At 40.6% G+C, this 18,522-nt stretch overlaps 4 protein-coding genes across 12 annotated transcripts; 2 read left to right on the top strand and 2 right to left on the bottom strand.

The window, feature by feature from the left end:
* Nucleotides 1–703: 703 nt before the first annotated feature.
* On the bottom strand, nt 704–7,370 carry Snrk (SNF related kinase). 2 transcript variants are annotated; one of them, XM_081983159.1, is made up of 11 exons: nt 7,092–7,370; nt 5,601–5,679; nt 5,004–5,087; nt 4,766–4,937; nt 4,543–4,715; nt 4,259–4,485; nt 4,065–4,206; nt 3,570–4,008; nt 2,877–3,518; nt 2,173–2,676; nt 704–2,122 (listed from the first exon to the last, which is right to left on the bottom strand). In XM_081983159.1, the coding sequence occupies exons 3-11, from the start codon at nt 5,078–5,080 to the stop codon at nt 1,826–1,828; spliced, it is 2,673 nt and encodes an 890-aa protein (XP_081839285.1). In that variant the 5' UTR covers nt 5,081–5,087; nt 5,601–5,679; nt 7,092–7,370; the 3' UTR covers nt 704–1,825. The 2 variants fall into 2 exon arrangements, with proteins under 2 accessions (XP_081839285.1, XP_081839286.1); XM_081983160.1 differs by lacking the exon at nt 5,601–5,679.
* Nucleotides 7,371–7,771: 401 nt separating this feature from the next.
* Nucleotides 7,772–9,406, top strand: LOC145731453 (15-hydroxyprostaglandin dehydrogenase [NAD(+)]-like). The gene is made up of 6 exons (XM_081983255.1): nt 7,772–8,137; nt 8,187–8,307; nt 8,357–8,463; nt 8,521–8,643; nt 8,749–8,954; nt 9,129–9,406. Exons 1-6 carry the CDS (start codon nt 8,045–8,047, stop codon nt 9,235–9,237), a joined length of 759 nt encoding a protein of 252 aa, XP_081839381.1. The 5' UTR covers nt 7,772–8,044; the 3' UTR covers nt 9,238–9,406.
* Nucleotides 9,407–9,532: 126 nt separating this feature from the next.
* On the top strand, nt 9,533–15,049 carry BtbVII (BTB-protein-VII). 8 transcript variants are annotated; one of them, XM_081983195.1, is made up of 9 exons: nt 9,536–9,717; nt 9,806–9,819; nt 9,936–10,448; nt 10,860–11,109; nt 11,166–11,277; nt 12,634–12,926; nt 12,983–13,162; nt 14,125–14,314; nt 14,857–15,049. In XM_081983195.1, the coding sequence occupies exons 3-9, from the start codon at nt 9,949–9,951 to the stop codon at nt 14,934–14,936; spliced, it is 1,605 nt and encodes a 534-aa protein (XP_081839321.1). In that variant the 5' UTR covers nt 9,536–9,717; nt 9,806–9,819; nt 9,936–9,948; the 3' UTR covers nt 14,937–15,049. The 8 variants fall into 8 exon arrangements, with proteins under 8 accessions (XP_081839322.1, XP_081839321.1, XP_081839320.1 ...); XM_081983196.1 differs by having other exon boundaries at nt 9,533–9,819; nt 11,169–11,277; XM_081983194.1 differs by lacking the exon at nt 9,806–9,819 and having other exon boundaries at nt 9,538–9,717.
* LOC145731463 (uncharacterized) lies at nt 13,172–14,117 on the bottom strand. The gene is made up of 3 exons (XM_081983273.1): nt 13,897–14,117; nt 13,527–13,841; nt 13,172–13,481 (listed from the first exon to the last, which is right to left on the bottom strand). The coding sequence occupies exons 1-3, from the start codon at nt 14,033–14,035 to the stop codon at nt 13,297–13,299; spliced, it is 639 nt and encodes a 212-aa protein (XP_081839399.1). The 5' UTR covers nt 14,036–14,117; the 3' UTR covers nt 13,172–13,296.
* Nucleotides 15,050–18,522: the final 3,473 nt, after the last annotated feature.

Here is an 18,522-nt window from a genome sequence, read left to right as displayed (position 1 = left end):
CAGTTTGACATCCGATCGCGTATATGTTACCGCTTACCGGTCGGTTTTTCTCAGTTTTTGCTTGTTTGGACCTGAAAAACGCCACAAAAACGTTGTTAAAGGCTTTTAAAAGATTCAGGACCCTAAAATGACTTGATGGAGATGCTGGTTTGGTTAACACCGTGGAAAAACCCGACGAGTGCAATGTAAGTCTTTACTAATTAATTTTGTTTTGTTCCAACTCCCTAAAACTATTTATGGGCTTGTTTCTAGTATGTTAATGTTACTTTTACCAAAAAGTTTAAGCTTTAAACCACAAAATAAAATCACCCAAACTCAACCTTATATAAGTCACGTGACACTGCTAGTGACCATCTTGCGATATTTTTCTTTTTGTTTTCTACTAGATTTCCGTATTTTTCGGTATAAAGTGTTACACGAAACTAGTCCAGACTGCGCTGTACTTGTAAGTCATGTTTTTGTAATTTTGTTGAGTCTGGAGTTGAATTTCTAACCCTTTTTATGTCAGAAAAAACCAACACTTCAGTTACCAAAGTTGGTCATATTGGCTACACAGCGCCCTCTATAAACAAAGTTGTGTTTAATGTCCGGATTAGGAAGACTTTCTGAATATTTTTTTTTAGTTTTAACGCTAATTTATAACTTTCTGATAACCATACACAGCGTCTCTAATAATTATTGAAAAAAATAATACACTATAATATATGTAGTAAATGTTTATTCAGACAAAAAAAGAGTTGTGCACATAAGAATGCATACACGGAGGCCACTATTACTAACGCAAGACCAGCTTGACATCAATGAATAGCATCTAAAATAAAAACCTCAAAAATAACGATCCATACACCACGCATATGACACAGTCAAACGTACGCGCACTCTTCAGGAAGTTAGACAAACTTTACAAAAACTCAAAACGTGCAATAAAACAAAAATACAGTTGTGCACGGCACATACCGAAAAAACCGGCAACAACGCCGTTTTTCTTAAAAAAAAAGGTGCCACGGGGTTCCACCCCTCCACTCCGTACTAATTCAACTATCATATATGTATGTATACATATAATAGAGATTCTTTTATATAATAATATATTTATCTGTTAGGTACTCTAGCTATGGGTTGATACGAACGTTGATGAAACTATTATTTGGCTCTTACAAAATATCCCTTAAACATGTATTTATATTGTTAATAATAAGTTCTTACTTAGTTTCATAATGTTGATGATAAGGATAAAAAAAAACCCTCAGTCAACTGCGCTTGATTTGTTTTTGCTAAGACAAAACCCTATTGCACATTCACGTGTGTATGTTAAAAATAAATTAGACGAAGGCGAAATCAGTCTTTGTCGACAAGAAGCCGCCTGTGTGTTTATTTCGTTAGTTTTACCTGTACAGAGTGGCCCGAGGTATACGCAACAAGTTTGGCAACATCTGAAATATTCTTACTACCAGTCGAATATTGTGTTTTTTTCAGAGTTGTGGGACACCCTGTTTAAATATCTACTTTATAATCAATACATGCGGTAACAGTACTTGCATAACAATAAACTATTACTATTAATATTTCTCTTGTTATAACACTAATTTTTGTTTTATGATTTCTTTTGTATAAAGTGGTTAAAGGCGTTTCTACTCTTAATGAGAAATTTGGATAGTTTTGATATTTTCGCGACAGTTTTCGTTTTGTAAAACCAGCCAGTCTAAACAAGGTTACATGAATTCAATCACTAACATCAACGTACAAACAGAAAGAACAAATAAAGTGACAATTACAAACCACGCCTCCTTCCACTCCGCCCCTAAACTTACCAGTCTTATAAACATTAACAGAAACTGCACTTGGACGTCTGGCCCAGATGTATGGCGCACATACCGGTCAGCTCGTTGCACACATTGTTTAGCTGGACCACTGTAGCAGATTTACGGCGCGCGTCGTTTTGGTTCAAGTCATCCGGGCCTAAACTATTCCTGAACACGCTGACTGCACGTTGCCGACACCGCAAGGTCGGTTCGGTTTTGTTGATTTTGTCCCGCGCTAGTGATCCGCACGACTGCGCCTTGTAGAGCCTCGCGTTCTTGTTGAATATCACTGGCAACGGAATGCAGAGTTTTTTGTGAACCTACAACCAAGTTTAGTCACTGAAAACATTTGAGTGAGTGGTTTATTTACTTGAAAGTATTTTCCCAGGATGCGTAACTTTTTCTTGTCGCCAGGTGCTAGTTTGGGGGCCTCCGGCTCTAAACTCTTCACCGTGTCTTTTCTCGACACGTGCTGACTACTCTTACCCCCTTCCTCTTGGGAATGTTTTCGCGCAGACATGGACAAACCTTGCAGAATTCGCGCACCAATCCCTTTAACTTTGGGCGTGGTTGCCACCACTGTGGTCGATATGACTAGGGTGTGAGTGTTGTCTTCTTGCACCTCACTTATCCGGTTCAGTGATTGGCTCTCTCTGAGTCGGGTTTCGCCGCTACGTCGACGACTAGCTTTATGTCTCCGACCAATCATGATGGCAGCGTTGCCAGCATTTTTACGACCGCCCTCCTTTGTCCCACTCCCCTTGTCGTTACTACTGTTATCGTTTGATCCTCCTCCGCCAGTCGAGTGGGAGGTGACTGTTAAGGACCCGCCCATATGGGGAGTGGTACCTGTCCCTGCGCCTGTGCCAGGCTCCTGTAGATATTCTTAGTTTTTTTAAACTTAAACAGACAGAATTACTTAAAATATAAATAATAAATCCTTTCCTTTCTTTAAGTCAAGACCGTTTTGTCGACTCAATGTAGCTGGTGTCAGATAAAAAAATAATAAAACTTTGCAACATAATGGCTAACATTTTAATAGAGAGAATTTGGAGGACAAATCTGAATGCTTACCTGTGAGTCACTACTATCGTCGTAGCTGTCCCGACGTCCCTGAATCGGCTTGGTGGGCGTCGGATTCAATTTGTGCGCCCTTTTCTTCCTCTTTTCACTGTCGTCATCGCTTGCATCCGACGAACTGCACGACGCCGTCCGTGACTTGTGGAATTTGCTTCGCCTTTGCTCGTAGGGCGTGCGTTTGACAAACCGCGCTCCCGTTTGAGGCCGGGTCGCGTCGTCCACGCCCTCCTCAAAAATCTCGTTCAACGGCGCAGGTCCAGGTGACGGCATCGTTTTGTATTTGGGTAAAACGGAACAGTCTGTAGGTTCACTGGTCGTGATGATTGGTATCGTGATGGTGGACGAGTCCGTGATGGTCGTAGTGGGGATTGTGTCGGGTTCGTCACAGGGATTGCAAACGCTGGCGCTCTTTGTAGTTTGCCAGCTGATTTTGGCGGGTTTTTCAAGTTCTGATGATACCTTTTCGCAAGAAGGTTTTCGTCTTTCACTTTCAGACAATCTCTCTTGTAGTGCCAAGTTTAGACGCCCCTCTGAACGTGAACCACGCCTGTTCAAGGGTGAACCCAATTCTTCACGGTCCGCGGATATGTCTTCTTCTTCTTCATCCTCCTGGACTATACTACACTTGCGTGATCTCTGCAAAGAAAATTGTAACCAAAGCCCAAGCAGGTACAGTGAGACACTTACCTGAGGTACATCTCCAGGGGTACGAGGAACGTTGAGCAAGCCAGGGTTAGAGGCTCCAGCCCCTTTATCTCTTTTTGGAGGGCCGAGAGTTTTGGATACTGCTAAATTTTCAGGTCTTTTGGTTTTGTTAGCCACCTCTAGTCGTTTTGCCCTTAGTTTCCTTTCAGCTAGGAGATAGTAGGTAGCTGTGATGTGGTTGTACTCGTTTTTGTCCAGACATTCCTGAACCTCCTCCTTGGTGGCTATATTACCATTAACAATCTTCTGCACTATAAAATTGTGGTCTTCCTCAGTCAAATTCTCGCGGGATATAAGCGGCAAAGCTAGAACATCAACGCCCGTGTTCTCTTCATTACCGTTAACCAGCCATGGATGGAGGGAGATTTCTTTCAAAGTGGCACGCTTCTCAGGATTACGGACCAACATTCTCGAGATCAAACTGCAAGTTCACATTTCTAGTGTGGTTGGTATTGCAAACTCAAAACGAAAACTCACTCTCTACACTCAGAAGAAACGTGACCAGGTACATTGTACTTGCAATCCATAATCATGGTCAACGTTTCCGAGTCGTTGGCTTCTTGGAAAGGAGCCTGACCACACACCAGCATGTAGAGAATTACTCCAAGGGACCAAATATCTGATCATCAAACAAAGTAGACAATTGAAAATTAATTAATTGTACAACTTACCAACTGCAGGAGCATCGTAGGAATCCCCAAGCAGGATTTCTGGGGCTGAATACGCCAAACTGCCACATGAAGTCTCCAGCTTTTGGCCAGGACAAAACTTGTTGCTAAACCCAAAGTCAGTCAACTTAACGATTCCAAGCTTCTTGAAGAAAACCACATTTTCAGGCTTCAAATCACGATGTACTACGTGCAGTTGATGACAATAGGAGATGGCCTTAACGATTTGCCTGTAATCACAGAAAAGTCAATCACAGAAAAAGGAACAGGCTAAACTGAAAACTAACCGAAAGTAGTCCTTGGCCTTCTCCTCAGGCAACCCTTGCTCATGCCTGATGATATACTCGTACAAATCCCCACCGTCCCCAAGTTCCAAGATCAAATACAGCTTCGTCGCAGTGTCGATCACTTCGTACAGCCGCACCACGTTGGGATGTTGCACAAGCTTCATGCATCGCACCTAAACCAACCCCGGTTAACTTTCGACCGACTTGGAGCAGCTCAACTAACCTCTTGAAACAAATGAGCTTTGGAGACGTCGTCTAGTTTACTCTTGTCGATCACTTTTACGGCCACTTTTTCGCCGGTGAACACATGCCTGGCCAGTTTGACAACGGCGAAATGGCCGCGTCCTAACGTCTCCTCCAAGTCGTAGAGACCGGCTATTTTGCCGTCATACGATCTGTATAAGAGTCCAAACAAATTGGAGTGTAAAAATTTGTACAAGGTGTGGAGTGAAGTGAATTACCTGAGTAATGGACTGGGTAGCTCTGAGGAACCGTTGTTAGTGGCGGCGCCCCCTATTCGATGCAAGCTGCGTCGCATGATGACACTGAAATAGAGTTTTCCTCTTTTCATGACAAATTTTGCTTATCAGTTTGTTTTATAAGCAAACTATATAAGATTTGTTTTCTTTTTTGGTTGTTTATGGCAATTATCTAGACAAATAATATCTTTGTTAGCAAACTTCTGAGTGTCTTTCAAGTTTGAAACAAAAACATCACCAGCCAGCATAGAAAGTATGACGCTAATCAAAAGGTCAACGAGGTTCATCTCTGTTCAGTCAGGAGACATAAGGCTTTTTAAACCCACGGTGGTATTTAACTTTTTGTTGATTTTTCGCCAATTTCCATTACAACGACTAGAACGCCGGTCGCACTTGAAATTTGCAATGTTGATTTCCGATCCCGTTACAACGGCACTATACATAGACCACTTTCACCCAGGCAGGCTACACTTATAATATTAAATTTAATTAATCCGGTTTTATTAATATCTAACGAGATCCGCACGCTTAAGTTTCACCATCAGCTTTCATCGTTTGGTTTCAAAGCAAAACTCTCACCTGTTTGGTCCTTGGGCTACCACCTGCTGCCACTAATTCCCGACGATGGTCCCATCACTCTGATTTCGAAACTCGCGGTCTGGAAAAAAACAGGAGAAAAACTCTCAATGAAACAAGTTATTCAATGGGAGCCCCAGTTTATTTGGACTGGCGCACTCATCAAAACGGGGGGCAAGGGGAAATCCAGACTAAAAATAGTTTCTCATTAGTAGTAGTCGAATTGTTGGATCCAGGTTACGTTTCGATGGGGTCCCGGATTTATTTCCGTCCCGGTTCGGCGGGATTCAAAGCCCTTGAATTCATCAGCCTTGATGGAAAGGCTTAAGTGACCTCCCCCACTCTATTCCAGAAAATTACTAGTTTGTGGTTTACTTGCTCCCTTACAACCTTGTCATGAATTTTGTAACAGATTTAAGGAAAAATGTCTATCAAGGTGATTCAACTGATGTACTTTGTAGCCAATTAGTAGCATTAACCCTTATAATGGCAACTGATGGAAGAGAAAATTGATCTTAATTAACATTGAAAGCTGCAATTAGTACTAAAATTGTCAGATAATTTAATTATGCAACTTTTCTTCTGCCAATATTTATTATTTAGCTGCCAAGTGATTATTAAAGGATTACTGAAATCTAAAGCTGATTATTCTAATTAAGTGCCTAAATAAAAATTTGCTGGTTCACACTATTAACTTACAGTTCAACCACAGATTTAGTCTAGAAAAATAACATTTTTCTGGTCATAACCTTGCTTGAAACTTTTAGCATACCATCGGCAATAAAAAAGCAAATAACAGCCTTAAAAAATCACACACAATCAACATGTGGGTACCTAATTAGCATAATTAAACAAACTCCAAAAACATCAGAATGGAGAGTTGGGAATGTAATGACAAACCTGACCCAAATATTTTGAAATTCTGTTCCAAGGTTACCAAATTAAAGGAGTTCAAGTTTATTGGTTATTTATAGGTGGACCAGACATACACACTTTTTAATAATCAAAAACTGTGAAGTGACACTATTAAAATTTGAAATGTCCTGGACTGACCCACACCTACACACATCCTCATATCATCTAGAGTTGGCAGCGTCACGCCAAATGATATAGTGCTTCCTGTCTTGGAAAAATGTCTCCAAAAATACATTCAAATTGGCCTGGCTGTGATTTTTTATGTAATGACGCGTTATCAAGAAAAACGTAATTTGTGAGGTGGACCGGTAGGAATGTTGCTGAAAACTGGACTGGCGCCATCCTTCTGAAGGTCGAGGAGATTAGAAAAATTATCAATTTAATCATTTTGTATTGTCTGTGGGTATAAATAATGTTATGGACTGGACCAGTGCATGTACAAAAAGCTGTCAAAGTTTTAAGCGATCCCTAGGGCCCTAGGGCTTGTGAGTGACCCCAAACTGTGCCAGTCCTCAAAACAACTTAAAACCGGAACTAAACTAAGAAATTCGGTCACTATTACGAAACAGCAGTACTCACTTCCGTTTGCCTGCCACTTGTAGTATTTTTTTTCCTCAAATAGGCACTCACAGGTTTATTTACCTCCCAGAAAACGATGTTTTGGGTAGGGTTTTGATGTGGCGCCAGTCCGATTGTCACCCTGTTCAATGTCCGGGACTTTCGGGTTTTACACGTAAAGTCCAAGCGGACGCAAATCACCACGAAAACCCAGTTTTACCAGGTTTTTCTCAAAGAAAACTCCTATATCTTCACGCACAACATAACACAGAAAACTCCAACTGTCAACTACACGAAAAACCGTTTGACGTTTTGCAGTAACTGTCACTGTCCCCTACAGTTTACACGTTGCCAGATTTTGTAATCCTTTGAATAAAAAGATTGCTAATTACCATTATGAGATGATCTTAAAACTTTAAAGCAATCTAGTAAATTTACGGTTATTTGATTTGTGGTTAGGATGTTTAGTTTCTTTTTAATTCACCTGGATAAACCAATCTAAAATCAGCTAAAACCTTTAAACTTAATTGGGTATTGAAGGATAATATGTTAGGAGTGGCAACAGTGCGTGGGGTTATGACAGCAATCTCCATCTAGCGTGCGTTGTTGCAAGTTACGTATTGATCGCCCAACTAACTTACCAGGGGCGTTTCCAAACTACGTCAACTGGAACACCAGCCAAAAATCACTCTAATTTTTGTATATTACTTTCGATTCTCCTTTTCTGATCAGTGCTAGAGTGTAACAATATTTTTTTAGACAAATTACAGTAACTACACAAAGTCATATTTATGGTAGTTGGTAATTGTTATTATACCCCTGTAACATAGTTCGTACACCCTTCGAGGGCGTCGCGACGCTTTGTCGAGGGTGCGGCCTTTTTGACTCACAATCCACCCAGACCCAAATAGAATAGTAGACTATGAACCTGTAATTTCTAAGTGAATATAAAAAGTTTAAATTCAAACAAAATAATGGATTTAAAGGGTAAAGTGGCTTTAGTTACGGGCGGAGCCTCCGGCCACGGTAAAGAGTATTGCAAGGAGCTGTTCAAGCAGGGCTGCAAGGTGCTTTTTTGCTCAGTTTCCGGTCTTTACTTCACACATGTTTTTTTAGGTGTCCATATGCGACATAAACGCAGAAGCCGGGGAGGATTTGCTGCACCAGCTCTCTAAAAATGTAAAAGACAGAGTGATTTTTATTCCTTGTGACGTCACTGATTACATGCAATTCGAAGGTATGTTTAGTAAACATTTTGATACAAATATACAAAAAAAATCTTGTAGAGGCATTCCAGACTACGATATCCCAATTGGGCGGGGTGGACATAGTGATAAATAACGCTTCAGTGATGAACGACCGTTTATGGGAGCTAGAAGTGGACGTTAACCTGGTAAACTCTATTGAAAATTATTACTGAAACTTTGGAATGATTTCCGTTAATTTTTAGAATGGAGTAATCAGAGGCCTTTTGCTGGCATTTCGTTTCTTGGGCAAAGACCGAGGGGGACCTGGGGGTGTGGTGGTCAACGCCGGTTCTAGTTGTTGCAAAACTCCTCTGGTGTCTTTACCTGTACGTGCTAGTTATCATTTGTTTCGGTGTTCATATAGAAACTCTCTTCTTGACAAGTTGTCTTAACCCTAAAAACTGTCAAACTGTAGCTTGGGTTTGCCACAGGTTTACACAGCCACAAAACAGGCGGTGGCGGCCCTGACCCGTTGCTACGGCGACCCTTACCACGTGAATTTGACGGGGGTGAGGGTGCTGTCGCTCTGTCCCACCCCCACCGAAGCCGAGGTGGCTGGTGATCCGCGCAGACGAATTTTGAGCGGCGAATACGAACAGGCTTGGATCAGAGACACGGCGGGGAATTCCCCTGTTATGTACGTGTTTTAAATGGTTGTTCCAAGCTGGATTAACGGTTATTCGGAAATTATTTTGTGCAACCAGCCCTAAAGTTTACATGCACCAGGCTATAGTTTGTAATTGGTCAAAAAAAGGCTTTTAATGCACATGCAAACTTACCTTATGCTATGTTAAGTGTTAAATTGTTACAGGCCTGACAAACTCAGTAAAGCTTTGATTGAGGTGTTGCAGAATGCTAAAAGTGGGAGCAGCTGGCTGGTCAGCAACGACCACGTCCCCAAGGAGATCACCCTGTTTTAAAGGGTGGATTTTGACGTTTTTGAGCTTTATATGGTGTATATTGTATAACTGTTTTGGTTTGTGCGGACGGTTTTTTGTACTTTTTCAGCCACTTTACTGTTATTCGTTTGAAAGTCACTGAGTTTAGCTGTTGCAGGCTTTTTTTGATAATAAAAATTCTACGAAATTATTTGCACCACTTATCAATACCCCCCTGTACAATATAAACTAGGCAACCATCCTTACCGACTGATTCATGCACCAACCAACGTCATTCTCGGTTGTATCCATCTCTCTCGCACTCGCAGTGTCACGGTGCAAACGCGGCCCACTCATAAATGGGCAATCAAAAAAACAAATGACGTAAACCATTACGTCACTCACAAAAATAAAAATGGTCGGGTTTGTTTTGTGCAGTGTTTGAACACCAAATTTTCGGCGTTTTTTCAGCAATTTTGAACGGATTGGCCCTCCGCCATTGGTGTAAAGCAACCTGTAACCGTAAGTGCCCTATTAGCATCCTCGATCAGCCCTTCAACCCTTTGGGGGCCCCGCCAAAGCGGTCGGAAATTTCAAGGTTATATTTCAGGGGTCAGCCTGAAGGTATACATTTAAATATTGATTAACTACGTAAAAGGCTCCCGGTGGTGTTTACGTATCTTATAAACCTACTAGCACTGTTTTATACGCTTGTTATACAACACAACCTTTTGCTGCAGACAATCCACAACCATGACCATGCAACAGTACTGTTTACGCTGGAACAACCACCAACCAAACTTCATTTCAGTCTTCTCCAGTCTACTAAACAGCGAATCATTGGTGGACGTTACCCTGGCAGCTGAAGGAAAACACTTACAAGCACACAAAGTTGTCCTGTCTGCATGCAGCTCATATTTCCAGTCACTATTCACAATCAATCCTTGTCAACACCCCATAGTCATACTGAAAGACGTCAAGTTTGTGGACTTGAAAATTATGGTGGATTTTATGTATTATGGAGAAGTGAATGTGTCCCAGGAACAATTGCCTTACATACTCAAAACGGCGGAAATGTTGAAAATTAAGGGTTTGGCTGAGATTCCAGTGGAGCAGACTTTGAGCAAAACACACAACTCCTCAATGGAGAAAACTGAGCTGTTGGCCCCTCAGGAGAGTAGTTGGAGTGGTGAAGGTGGTGTAATGCAAGCTTCAACCCCATCACCTTGTCCTATGAGTCCAGGAACAAGAAGGTTAGTGTACTTTTAATATTATAAATTATTATGTCTGTCCAATTCTGAGGAGGGCTACAAGCAAAACTATAGCTACAAAAGAAGTTTTAGTTTATCTAGTATTTAGAATTAAAATACAAAAACATTATGGTTTTAATGTAATTTAGTGATTTTTGTAAATATAACATATTTAGTTACTCTAAGAAAGAGCTAGTTGATTGCTAAACACAGAAATTTTTCTAATTTAAAAAAAAGCTTGCAGACCAAGTTTTTGAAGGGTCCCTTCAGAAAGCCCCTTTAAGGTACACCTGGAGAACATAGTTTAAAGCATTTCAAACATTTACATATTTTTTTGTGTGTTGAATGAACAAATATTTCATAAATCTTGAATGCTCTGGAGCTTAGATTGCTATTTATTATAAATTTAAACAGAAAAAGGCTACGAAAGTCATCCTCCGGATCTGGTTCCGGTGATCGGTGCGATACCGTGGAAGGTCCTCAAGGAGAGCTCCTTCTCAGTCAAAATATCCTGGGGTCGGTAATAAAAACCGACCCGGGGGATTATTCCTCCGATAGCAACGTGGGTTTAAAAAGTAAACAACACAGCGGGGAGGGTTCCGATTTACATCGGGGCAGCTCGCACGAAAGCGGCGACAGTGACACACTGCATCAGATCACTCTGGTGAGTTCTTGAATGGAAGCGATTGTTAAGATTTGAATGAGTATGGTTGGTTGCAGCAGGTGCCCCAGCACCAGCAGCAGGAGGTTAGCATTGGTCATAGCAGTATTGAGGAGACTCCGTCGGAGATACCGGGTTCGTCACAACAACAGCAACAACAATCTGCTATAGGTGAGTGGGGGTTAGGTTTGTGTTTCTTTCGGGTTTTAGCGTGAAGGCTAAGATTCAACCGCAGTTGGGAAATGATCCTTTCAATCCCGTTCCCCGAGCGATATCGACCTACAAGGCTAAGCTCAATGTGACTCCCAGGCCTTGAGAGCGCATTTTTTGCTGTTACTTCCGACATTCGTTTGCTTTGTCGACTTTCATATCATTCCTTCTTTCTCTCACCTTTCCATTCTCATCTCCCACTGGCTCATTCACCACTGCCGTTGAGCTTAGTCTTGCGCGTGTCCATATCGCAGGTTCCTTGACCCCCTGACCCCGTTACAGGGATGCAATGGAATATGCTGGACCAGAACTACTACGGAGCGTGCTCCAGCACACCCACTGAGCAGGCACCGCCTCCTTCAACGGAGCCTCTTTCTTCCAACTTGAAGCCCCCTATTGACGAAGGCGTGCCCTCATATCAGCCGCAGATAGGCAACTCACCACCGCAAATCTTGAAACGTAAACGCAGCTTAAACCCTCAAAGTGAGGAAAACTTTATTAAGGCGCTGGAAGCTGTACGTTTTGGAGGGATTGGGTTTTGTAAGGCTGCTCGGATGTACGGCGTAAATAATCGTACTTTATGGTTAGAGTATAAAAAACGGGGCTATCCCAATTTCCGGTTGAGCATCAAAAACCGGAAACAGGAACAAAGTGGGGGAGAACAACAACAAAAAATTGAACCACAAATGGGCGGACAACCAGGCGAGGAGGGAATGTTTTTAAAGCAGGAATACCCAAAACTCAGCGGGGAGGGTGGTGAGCAGGTGGTGTGCGCCACCTCCGGACATCCGGTAGCATTAATTAGCGGCACATTTTTCGAAGGAAAACCGGTCGATTTGGGCCCGGTTCTACACAGGCCCAAGTACCTAGATCCCTCTTTAATCAATGGGCAGGGAATTAATTTTCATAGCATCAATTTTGAACAAATGTGATTGAATCTTGCGCAGACTGAGTAAACAATTCTCGACTATTCAAATGGTAGAATCTCATTGGTGGTGTACGTGCCATATTCGTTTTATTTGCATTTGTTGTTTGTTACTGTATTGTGTTGATTAGGTTTTCTCTGTGTATATATTTTTATAGTTGTTTATTTCATTGTTGAAGTGTTTTTGTCCCATATCCAACTATAAATTGCTTCATACCAAATATAAGAGAAAAAACATTTTAGTGTACCAATGGTGTTTTGTTTGAAATTGAAATACATTTGAAATTAGCAGAGTTTGTATGGATTTTTCTTCTTAAATCCACTCTTCTAATATTACAGGAGTCTTGTTGGAACCAGGTGTTTTCAGCAATATTTTTAATATTTGACTCTAGATAAGGCGACGGTGGACCAAATTCTCCAACAAAACCAACCACCGATGGGCACGAAACGAGGACGATTTCTTATGCGTCAACGCCGTATAAAGCGGGAAAGCGATTCGAGCCAACCCAGCGACACGGACCTGCCCACGTTGCATTACCTAAACGTACCTCATCTAGGACGGGTGGAACGGCAACATTCCGACCCTTTGCCCGCCCATTCGCCGCCCCCCGGCAATCTACTCTCTGTACCGGGCGGCCTTGTCAAGCAGCACTCCCATCCACTGTTACCTAGTGAAATTAAACCGGTGAGTGTGTGTTTTGTCGGTAGGTGGTACATTGGCGAGCAGATTAAACGTTTCAGCCTCTGTCGCCGCCCCTGCATATCCAATTGGTGCCGCACAGTGGGGCCGAAAGGCCCGTCAGTCCTGAGATGGTCGTCGGTGATTCTATTGCCGGTTATGGGGACGCCGCTGAAGTTGCTTCCACCCCAATTGTCAGGGTGAGGAATGAGGAGTTAAAAAGGAGTGCATCCTCTCCACAGGTAACTATTTTTTGGTTAATATATAATTTTTAACGTTTTGACCCTGTATACACTACTACTACTGTTGTTTTATCAATGTTTGGTAATAACTTGGTACAGTCAATGTTAAAACCGACATGAACCATTGATCTAAATTATTCGTTTGCATTCTTCAGCCAATCCAAACACTTTCCTCGTGAAGATTCGAGTTCGTTCCACTCTACCAGAGGGCGTTTCAGGTAATGGTCTGGACCTTCATCGTTGTAGAGATGATAGTGAGGTGGACTGGCCGAGAAATAGTCCCTTTGGTTGGCTCTGATCATGTTCCAAATACCTGAATCTAAAACTTTTCAATCATCTTTGTGGAGCTAAAAGTAACACTTACCAGAGGATAATTCGCTTGTGTGTGACTGAACTTCAACTCTGATTATATCTGTAGTAACTTGATTTTTTCTTTTCAAGAAGTGATAATTGTTTTTGCCTGAAAGTTCCTGTTCCACGTCCTCATCAGTTTCTTTGGTAAGATTTTCCTGGATGTGTTGCTCCTCCCTGATTTTTTTTAGTGTTTTCCTGAAATCCTCACTAAACAATTCAAATGTTTTTCGGTCCGCTTCGCGTTTCGTGTAAAACCGTTGCCTTGTACCAGATTTGGGTAGTAGGAAACTGGTTTTGTGGTATTCCGTAAAAGCATCGGGAATACCTGGGAAGTTTGGTGGTTCTTATAAAAATAGCCAATTTAGGGTAGGTTTGCCTACCTTCACTAGTACTGCTACAGTCACTTTCGTTGTCTGAAGGTAAATCAAGTTGTTTCACAGGTTTCAGTAGTTTGGTTTTGTTGTTTTGTTCAAGTTTTGGTAAACTGATTGGAGCACGACTGATCACGTAGTCCCACATTGTTCTCCAGGTTTATTGATCAAGCTAACTAGAGCTTTATATTGATTCAGTTTTGGCGCATAAATAACATTTAGAAAATCATATTTCAGAACGTTGGAATGCGATCCAGCCACTGTCCAATGATACGTCCAGGATCGGCGTTGGGCTGCAACTACTGCTGGAACACTGTAGACAATCACGGTCGTATACTGAGACGTAAAACCAAGTACCACTGTCCTGAATGCCAGACGAACCTGTGCATAGTACCGTGTTTTCAGGAGTACCACGAACGACATGGCGGTAAGCACTCCATCGATTTTTGTCCCAACTATTTGGTTGGATGTTAGCGTTTTTCAGGCACAACTCAAACCGATCCCATCGCGCTCACCAGTTCGGTGATGAAGATGTTTCCTAAGACGACCAGTATGTAATTTAATGTTTTGATACGTCCATGACGATTTTTGTGATAGTTTTTGTTCGAGTGACCTCCGGTGTTGTTTGGATCTGACCGATTATGCGGTTTCCTTGTTGATTTTTGAAGAGTAGCCATATTTTTGGATCGAGTCCCCGTATTTTTCCCGGGGGCGGTCTTATAGTGTTGTTCAGTGTTTCAGCGCTTCGGTGCCAACTTTTCCGCTTTAAAAAAACTACCGAAGTTCTTTATAGATAGTTAAAATGGCAATTGGTCAATATTTATTGAAAAAAATAAGAGTATTTTTCGACGTTTTCTAAGCTGTATATTGTACTTTCCTCTAAAAAAAACGGCAACGACTTGTTTTTTGTGAGCCGACTTGATCTGATTCTATAATACGTTGTGTGATAGTATTTGTACCTGATTCCAGGGATGCAAAATTCGAGGATTTTAACGGCCAAACATTTTGAAAAAACGGTCCGGAACATAACATTATATTATTGTTGGTAAAACGCGGATTTGGACCAGTCTAGTCATTACACGCCTCCGCTGGCGCCAAACGGTTATTGTATGTATTAAATACAGAAATATTTACTTGGAAGAATAAAAAATATTTGTTTTTACCAGGGTGTGTTCACTCTCACCTTCCCCTCCCAATCCGCTTTTTTCCTTGCACAGAAAAGAGTGTATTGCTGAAGAATGGAGAGTGTCATATACTCAGTAAGATCCAGGAAGGAATGGAGAGTGGAAAAGTAAGTATTGTTGTATAGTTTGGAATTACCAAAGTAATTAATTAGAAATATTCCTAGTGTACTACAAAAAGTGAGAAGTATCTGAAGCAAGCCAACTTTCAGGTAAGTTGTCAATTTTTGCTAGTAAAACCAATTTAAGGGTGGTCCAATAATTCTCTAATTCAGTGGATTTTCTGTTCTCCGACTATATCGGTTTTGATAGAATAGGACGCGTGTCACTTATTTGTCTGGAGCAATGGTTTGCAAAACTGTTCACTCTTCTTTCTGATAATTTGAAGTTTCCTACTGTTCGTAGTTTGTGATTGGTCAAAAAAAGCAGCTTTTAGCTTGCTGCTTTCTTTGGACCAATCACAAACTACCCACTGTACAGTGATTTACGCAAATACTGCCCATGTAGATGATGGTCAAAGCAAGTCGGTTTTTAACTAATTATTAAACGGTGGATCAAAAATAGTGTAAAGTTAAACTACAGGGTGATCCATATAGGAATTAGGAACTCTGTATTGATGAATTATTTTCAAGTGAACATCCTGTAAATGGTTCTGTCAGTATCTTGTCTTTGATTGATATTTTGTTATACTTTCAGAGCTAGGCAAAACAAAATGAAACTGTTTTTCGTTCTTCTGTCTGTACAACTAATGTTAAAGTAACCTTGTTGCTTTTCCTATTATACCCAAAAAGGGCGACCGTTTTAAATACAGATTTAACGTATTATACAAGCTTAACCGAAGAAAATCGACTGGGAGGTAATAAGGCACACTGTTCAGCCTCCAGCTAGCAAACCGAAAATCAGAAATTGAATTTTCAACAGGAACTCGGGTATATACGAACCAGAGGGAGCTTAACTATTATTGTAACGAAAACAAAGGAAACGAAAATTATCCGAAAGCGTCTTCAAGGGGAATTATCCGTTTGGGTTTCGGGTAGATATTCCTTATTCAACGTTGTTAACTCGGTTAGTGCAACTCAAGCTGAACGCACAAAGTTAATTGTTAATTGAATAATGAGAGAAAAAACCGGTGAAGTTGCAATTTTCCAAATTCGCACACCGGCCCCACACGAACGGAATAAATTGCAGGTATTGTTTGCACAATTTGGTCGAGAGTAATTTCTAGAACCGAATTACATTTGCTTCCAGGGCGGTTCGGATGAATTCAACCACCCCAGTGGCGTATCAATTTGTTTTCTAAACAAAAAACTTTATCGAACACTCCTTTAAGACTCCATTTGAGATTTTACTTAGTAAGTCTAGGGAAACTTGGAAAACGCCGCCCCTGGTAAGCTAGAGCTCAACAAAAGCCCTCGGTATTAGATTAACACAAAATGCAGTCGAATTTAAAGTGGGGCGGGCGCTTCGCTTTCTCATTTACACCACGAACGCTCCCAGGATCTCCACAATCTTGGGATCTTTATTTGATTATCCCCACCCGAGCTGGAAATCTCTAAAAGGCCCGTTCTCGGACAATACGAACGTGCAACATTGCCATCGGATACTGTAATCAAATTCAAATGGCCGAATGCTTAGTAGATCAGCTTTCCGTACCGCAATATTATGTTACTAGTAGGGTTTTGTTTAGTTCAAATTGCTAAATATCGACAGATTCATTGTGACAGTCACAATTTTATTTTCTTTGCCGAAAGGCCACCCAAACTTATTCATCATCCATTTGACCAACAGTCAAATTACATTATTGTGACGTGACATTTGTTCTGCAACTATATTGCTTTTGAGCATGTTCTTTTTAATTTTTAGTGCTATTTGACACTCTGACTACTTTACTGGTCATATCTGTCAAAAATCTTGCTCATAGAGCTCTAAAAACCATTTTGACAGTTTTCAAGTTTATGACAGATTGAAATATGATTAAAATTAACAAATACACCTCACGACTGTCCAATTTCTACTCATGAAACTATCAATAAACATTTACTATAGTCAACAACTGTATTAACTACTGGTTTTGTAGTTTTATAGATCTATGGAGTGGTATTTGACCCACCATTGTAACAAATTGACATTTATTCAAAATGGACGTGTTATCTGTCAAAATGGCTTTGGATTTTGACTGAACTGTCAACTAGCCTTTACAGTGTTGCAAGCTGAAAATTAAATAAAATACAATTTGCATTCAAACAGAATTGTATCTTTTGTGCAGAAGTTTCTTCGACTTAAACAACAGTGGATTGTAATCGAACAAAACTTATTATCAAGACAATTAAAGCAGAGTGTTCCAACTTATTTGAAATCCATTCCTTTATTTGGAGAATGAAAAGGTGGGAACCTAATAATAAATCAATCGATGCAATTCAAATAAGTCGTAATTCCAATATTCTCGGTTTGGTTAAGTGGAGGCTAAATCTCAATTTAGAGATGCACAAACGGTATATTGTTTGCCCTCGGTAATTTCCGTAGAGTTTTCCACCGCAAGAATGTATTATTTAACTGGGGGAGGGAAAACTCAGTGGCGTGCACGACTTGGTTTAGGAGAAAATGGTAAAATTCTCGGATGGGTAGATGGCGATTTGATTAGCGCGTTTGCAAGCGGGGCGGAAGTAAAAAACGACGAAACAACTTGAAAAACTTCTTCCCCGGGATTGGTCCTTACACGGTACTAAATCCCGTTTGATATATTTCCGGGAGACGTTGATTAAACGGAAGGGATTTCGAAAGGACGTGGAGTAAGGCGCAAAAACGCCCTTTTACTCTTATAAATGTTGGTTCGTTAAATATAAACAATTTTGAAACTTTTCATAGAAAATGACAATAAAATATTCTTTGCAATATAAACAAACTTTTAAAGTAATTAACGTCCTAATTACAAGGTTAGCGACATAAGGATGGGAGTTACAGTAAAACAGACACTGGATTCCAGTTCTTTAGGTCAAAATTAGTAAAAATGACCACCTTGATTAAATTTTGCTTTTAATTCAATTAAATTATTGTTTATTTAACCAGATTGGTATCTCTAGCCGTTTTCAAGATCCCCATAGTGGCCCTCTTTATTCTGAACGCACTCTATTAATGTGAACAAGTATTTTATATTTTATAAAATGAGAAAGTTGTTTTTATTACTCCTTTTTTTAAATATCCTCTTTTACTCTTTATTTTCATCATATTCTCAAGAAAATCTAATTTTTACAGAAAAACCGGACACCATCAGGAGGGTAGAAACGCGATGAGGTAAATTTTAGTTGATCTTAATTCCCCAACTGTCAAGAATATTAAATTTACCTCGATAATAAAGATCAGAAGTCACAGGACTCTTTTTTAACGTCAAAACAGATCCTGAAGATCACGTGACTGTTTTAAGATTAAAAATGTGATGAAAAATGAGTTTATAATG

The sequence above is a fragment of the Ips typographus genome, linkage group LG7 (assembly GCF_016097725.1).
Source record: "Ips typographus isolate SLU linkage group LG7, UJ_Ityp_2.0, whole genome shotgun sequence".
Taxonomy (NCBI): domain Eukaryota; kingdom Metazoa; phylum Arthropoda; class Insecta; order Coleoptera; family Curculionidae; genus Ips; species Ips typographus.
The sequence above is the reverse complement of the archived record's forward strand: the minus strand, read 5'-3'. Positions and strand labels throughout refer to the sequence as shown.

Excerpts from the sequence above, each read along its gene's own strand:
- Snrk (XM_081983159.1), bottom strand. The coding sequence starts at position 5,080 with ATGCGACGCAGCTTGCATCGAATAGGGGGCGCCGCCACTAACAACGGT. Across the intron at positions 3,519-3,569 it reads CCCCTGGAGATGTACCTCAG|AGATCACGCAAGTGTAGTAT; the intron begins GTAAGTGTCTCA and ends TTTTCTTTGCAG. Across the intron at positions 2,677-2,876 it reads ACGATAGTAGTGACTCACAG|GAGCCTGGCACAGGCGCAGG; the intron begins GTAAGCATTCAG and ends GAATATCTACAG.
- LOC145731453 (XM_081983255.1), top strand. The coding sequence starts at position 8,045 with ATGGATTTAAAGGGTAAAGTGGCTTTAGTTACGGGCGGAGCCTCCGGC. Across the intron at positions 8,308-8,356 it reads TGATTACATGCAATTCGAAG|AGGCATTCCAGACTACGATA; the intron begins GTATGTTTAGTA and ends AAAATCTTGTAG. Across the intron at positions 8,955-9,128 it reads GCGGGGAATTCCCCTGTTAT|GCCTGACAAACTCAGTAAAG; the intron begins GTACGTGTTTTA and ends AAATTGTTACAG.
- BtbVII (XM_081983195.1), top strand. The coding sequence starts at position 9,949 with ATGACCATGCAACAGTACTGTTTACGCTGGAACAACCACCAACCAAAC. Across the intron at positions 11,110-11,165 it reads CACTGCATCAGATCACTCTG|CAGGTGCCCCAGCACCAGCA; the intron begins GTGAGTTCTTGA and ends GGTTGGTTGCAG. Across the intron at positions 13,163-14,124 it reads GGAGTGCATCCTCTCCACAG|AACGTTGGAATGCGATCCAG; the intron begins GTAACTATTTTT and ends ATCATATTTCAG.
- LOC145731463 (XM_081983273.1), bottom strand. The coding sequence starts at position 14,035 with ATGTGGGACTACGTGATCAGTCGTGCTCCAATCAGTTTACCAAAACTT. Across the intron at positions 13,842-13,896 it reads CTGTAGCAGTACTAGTGAAG|GTATTCCCGATGCTTTTACG; the intron begins GTAGGCAAACCT and ends CAAACTTCCCAG. Across the intron at positions 13,482-13,526 it reads CACAAGCGAATTATCCTCTG|ATTCAGGTATTTGGAACATG; the intron begins GTAAGTGTTACT and ends GAAAAGTTTTAG.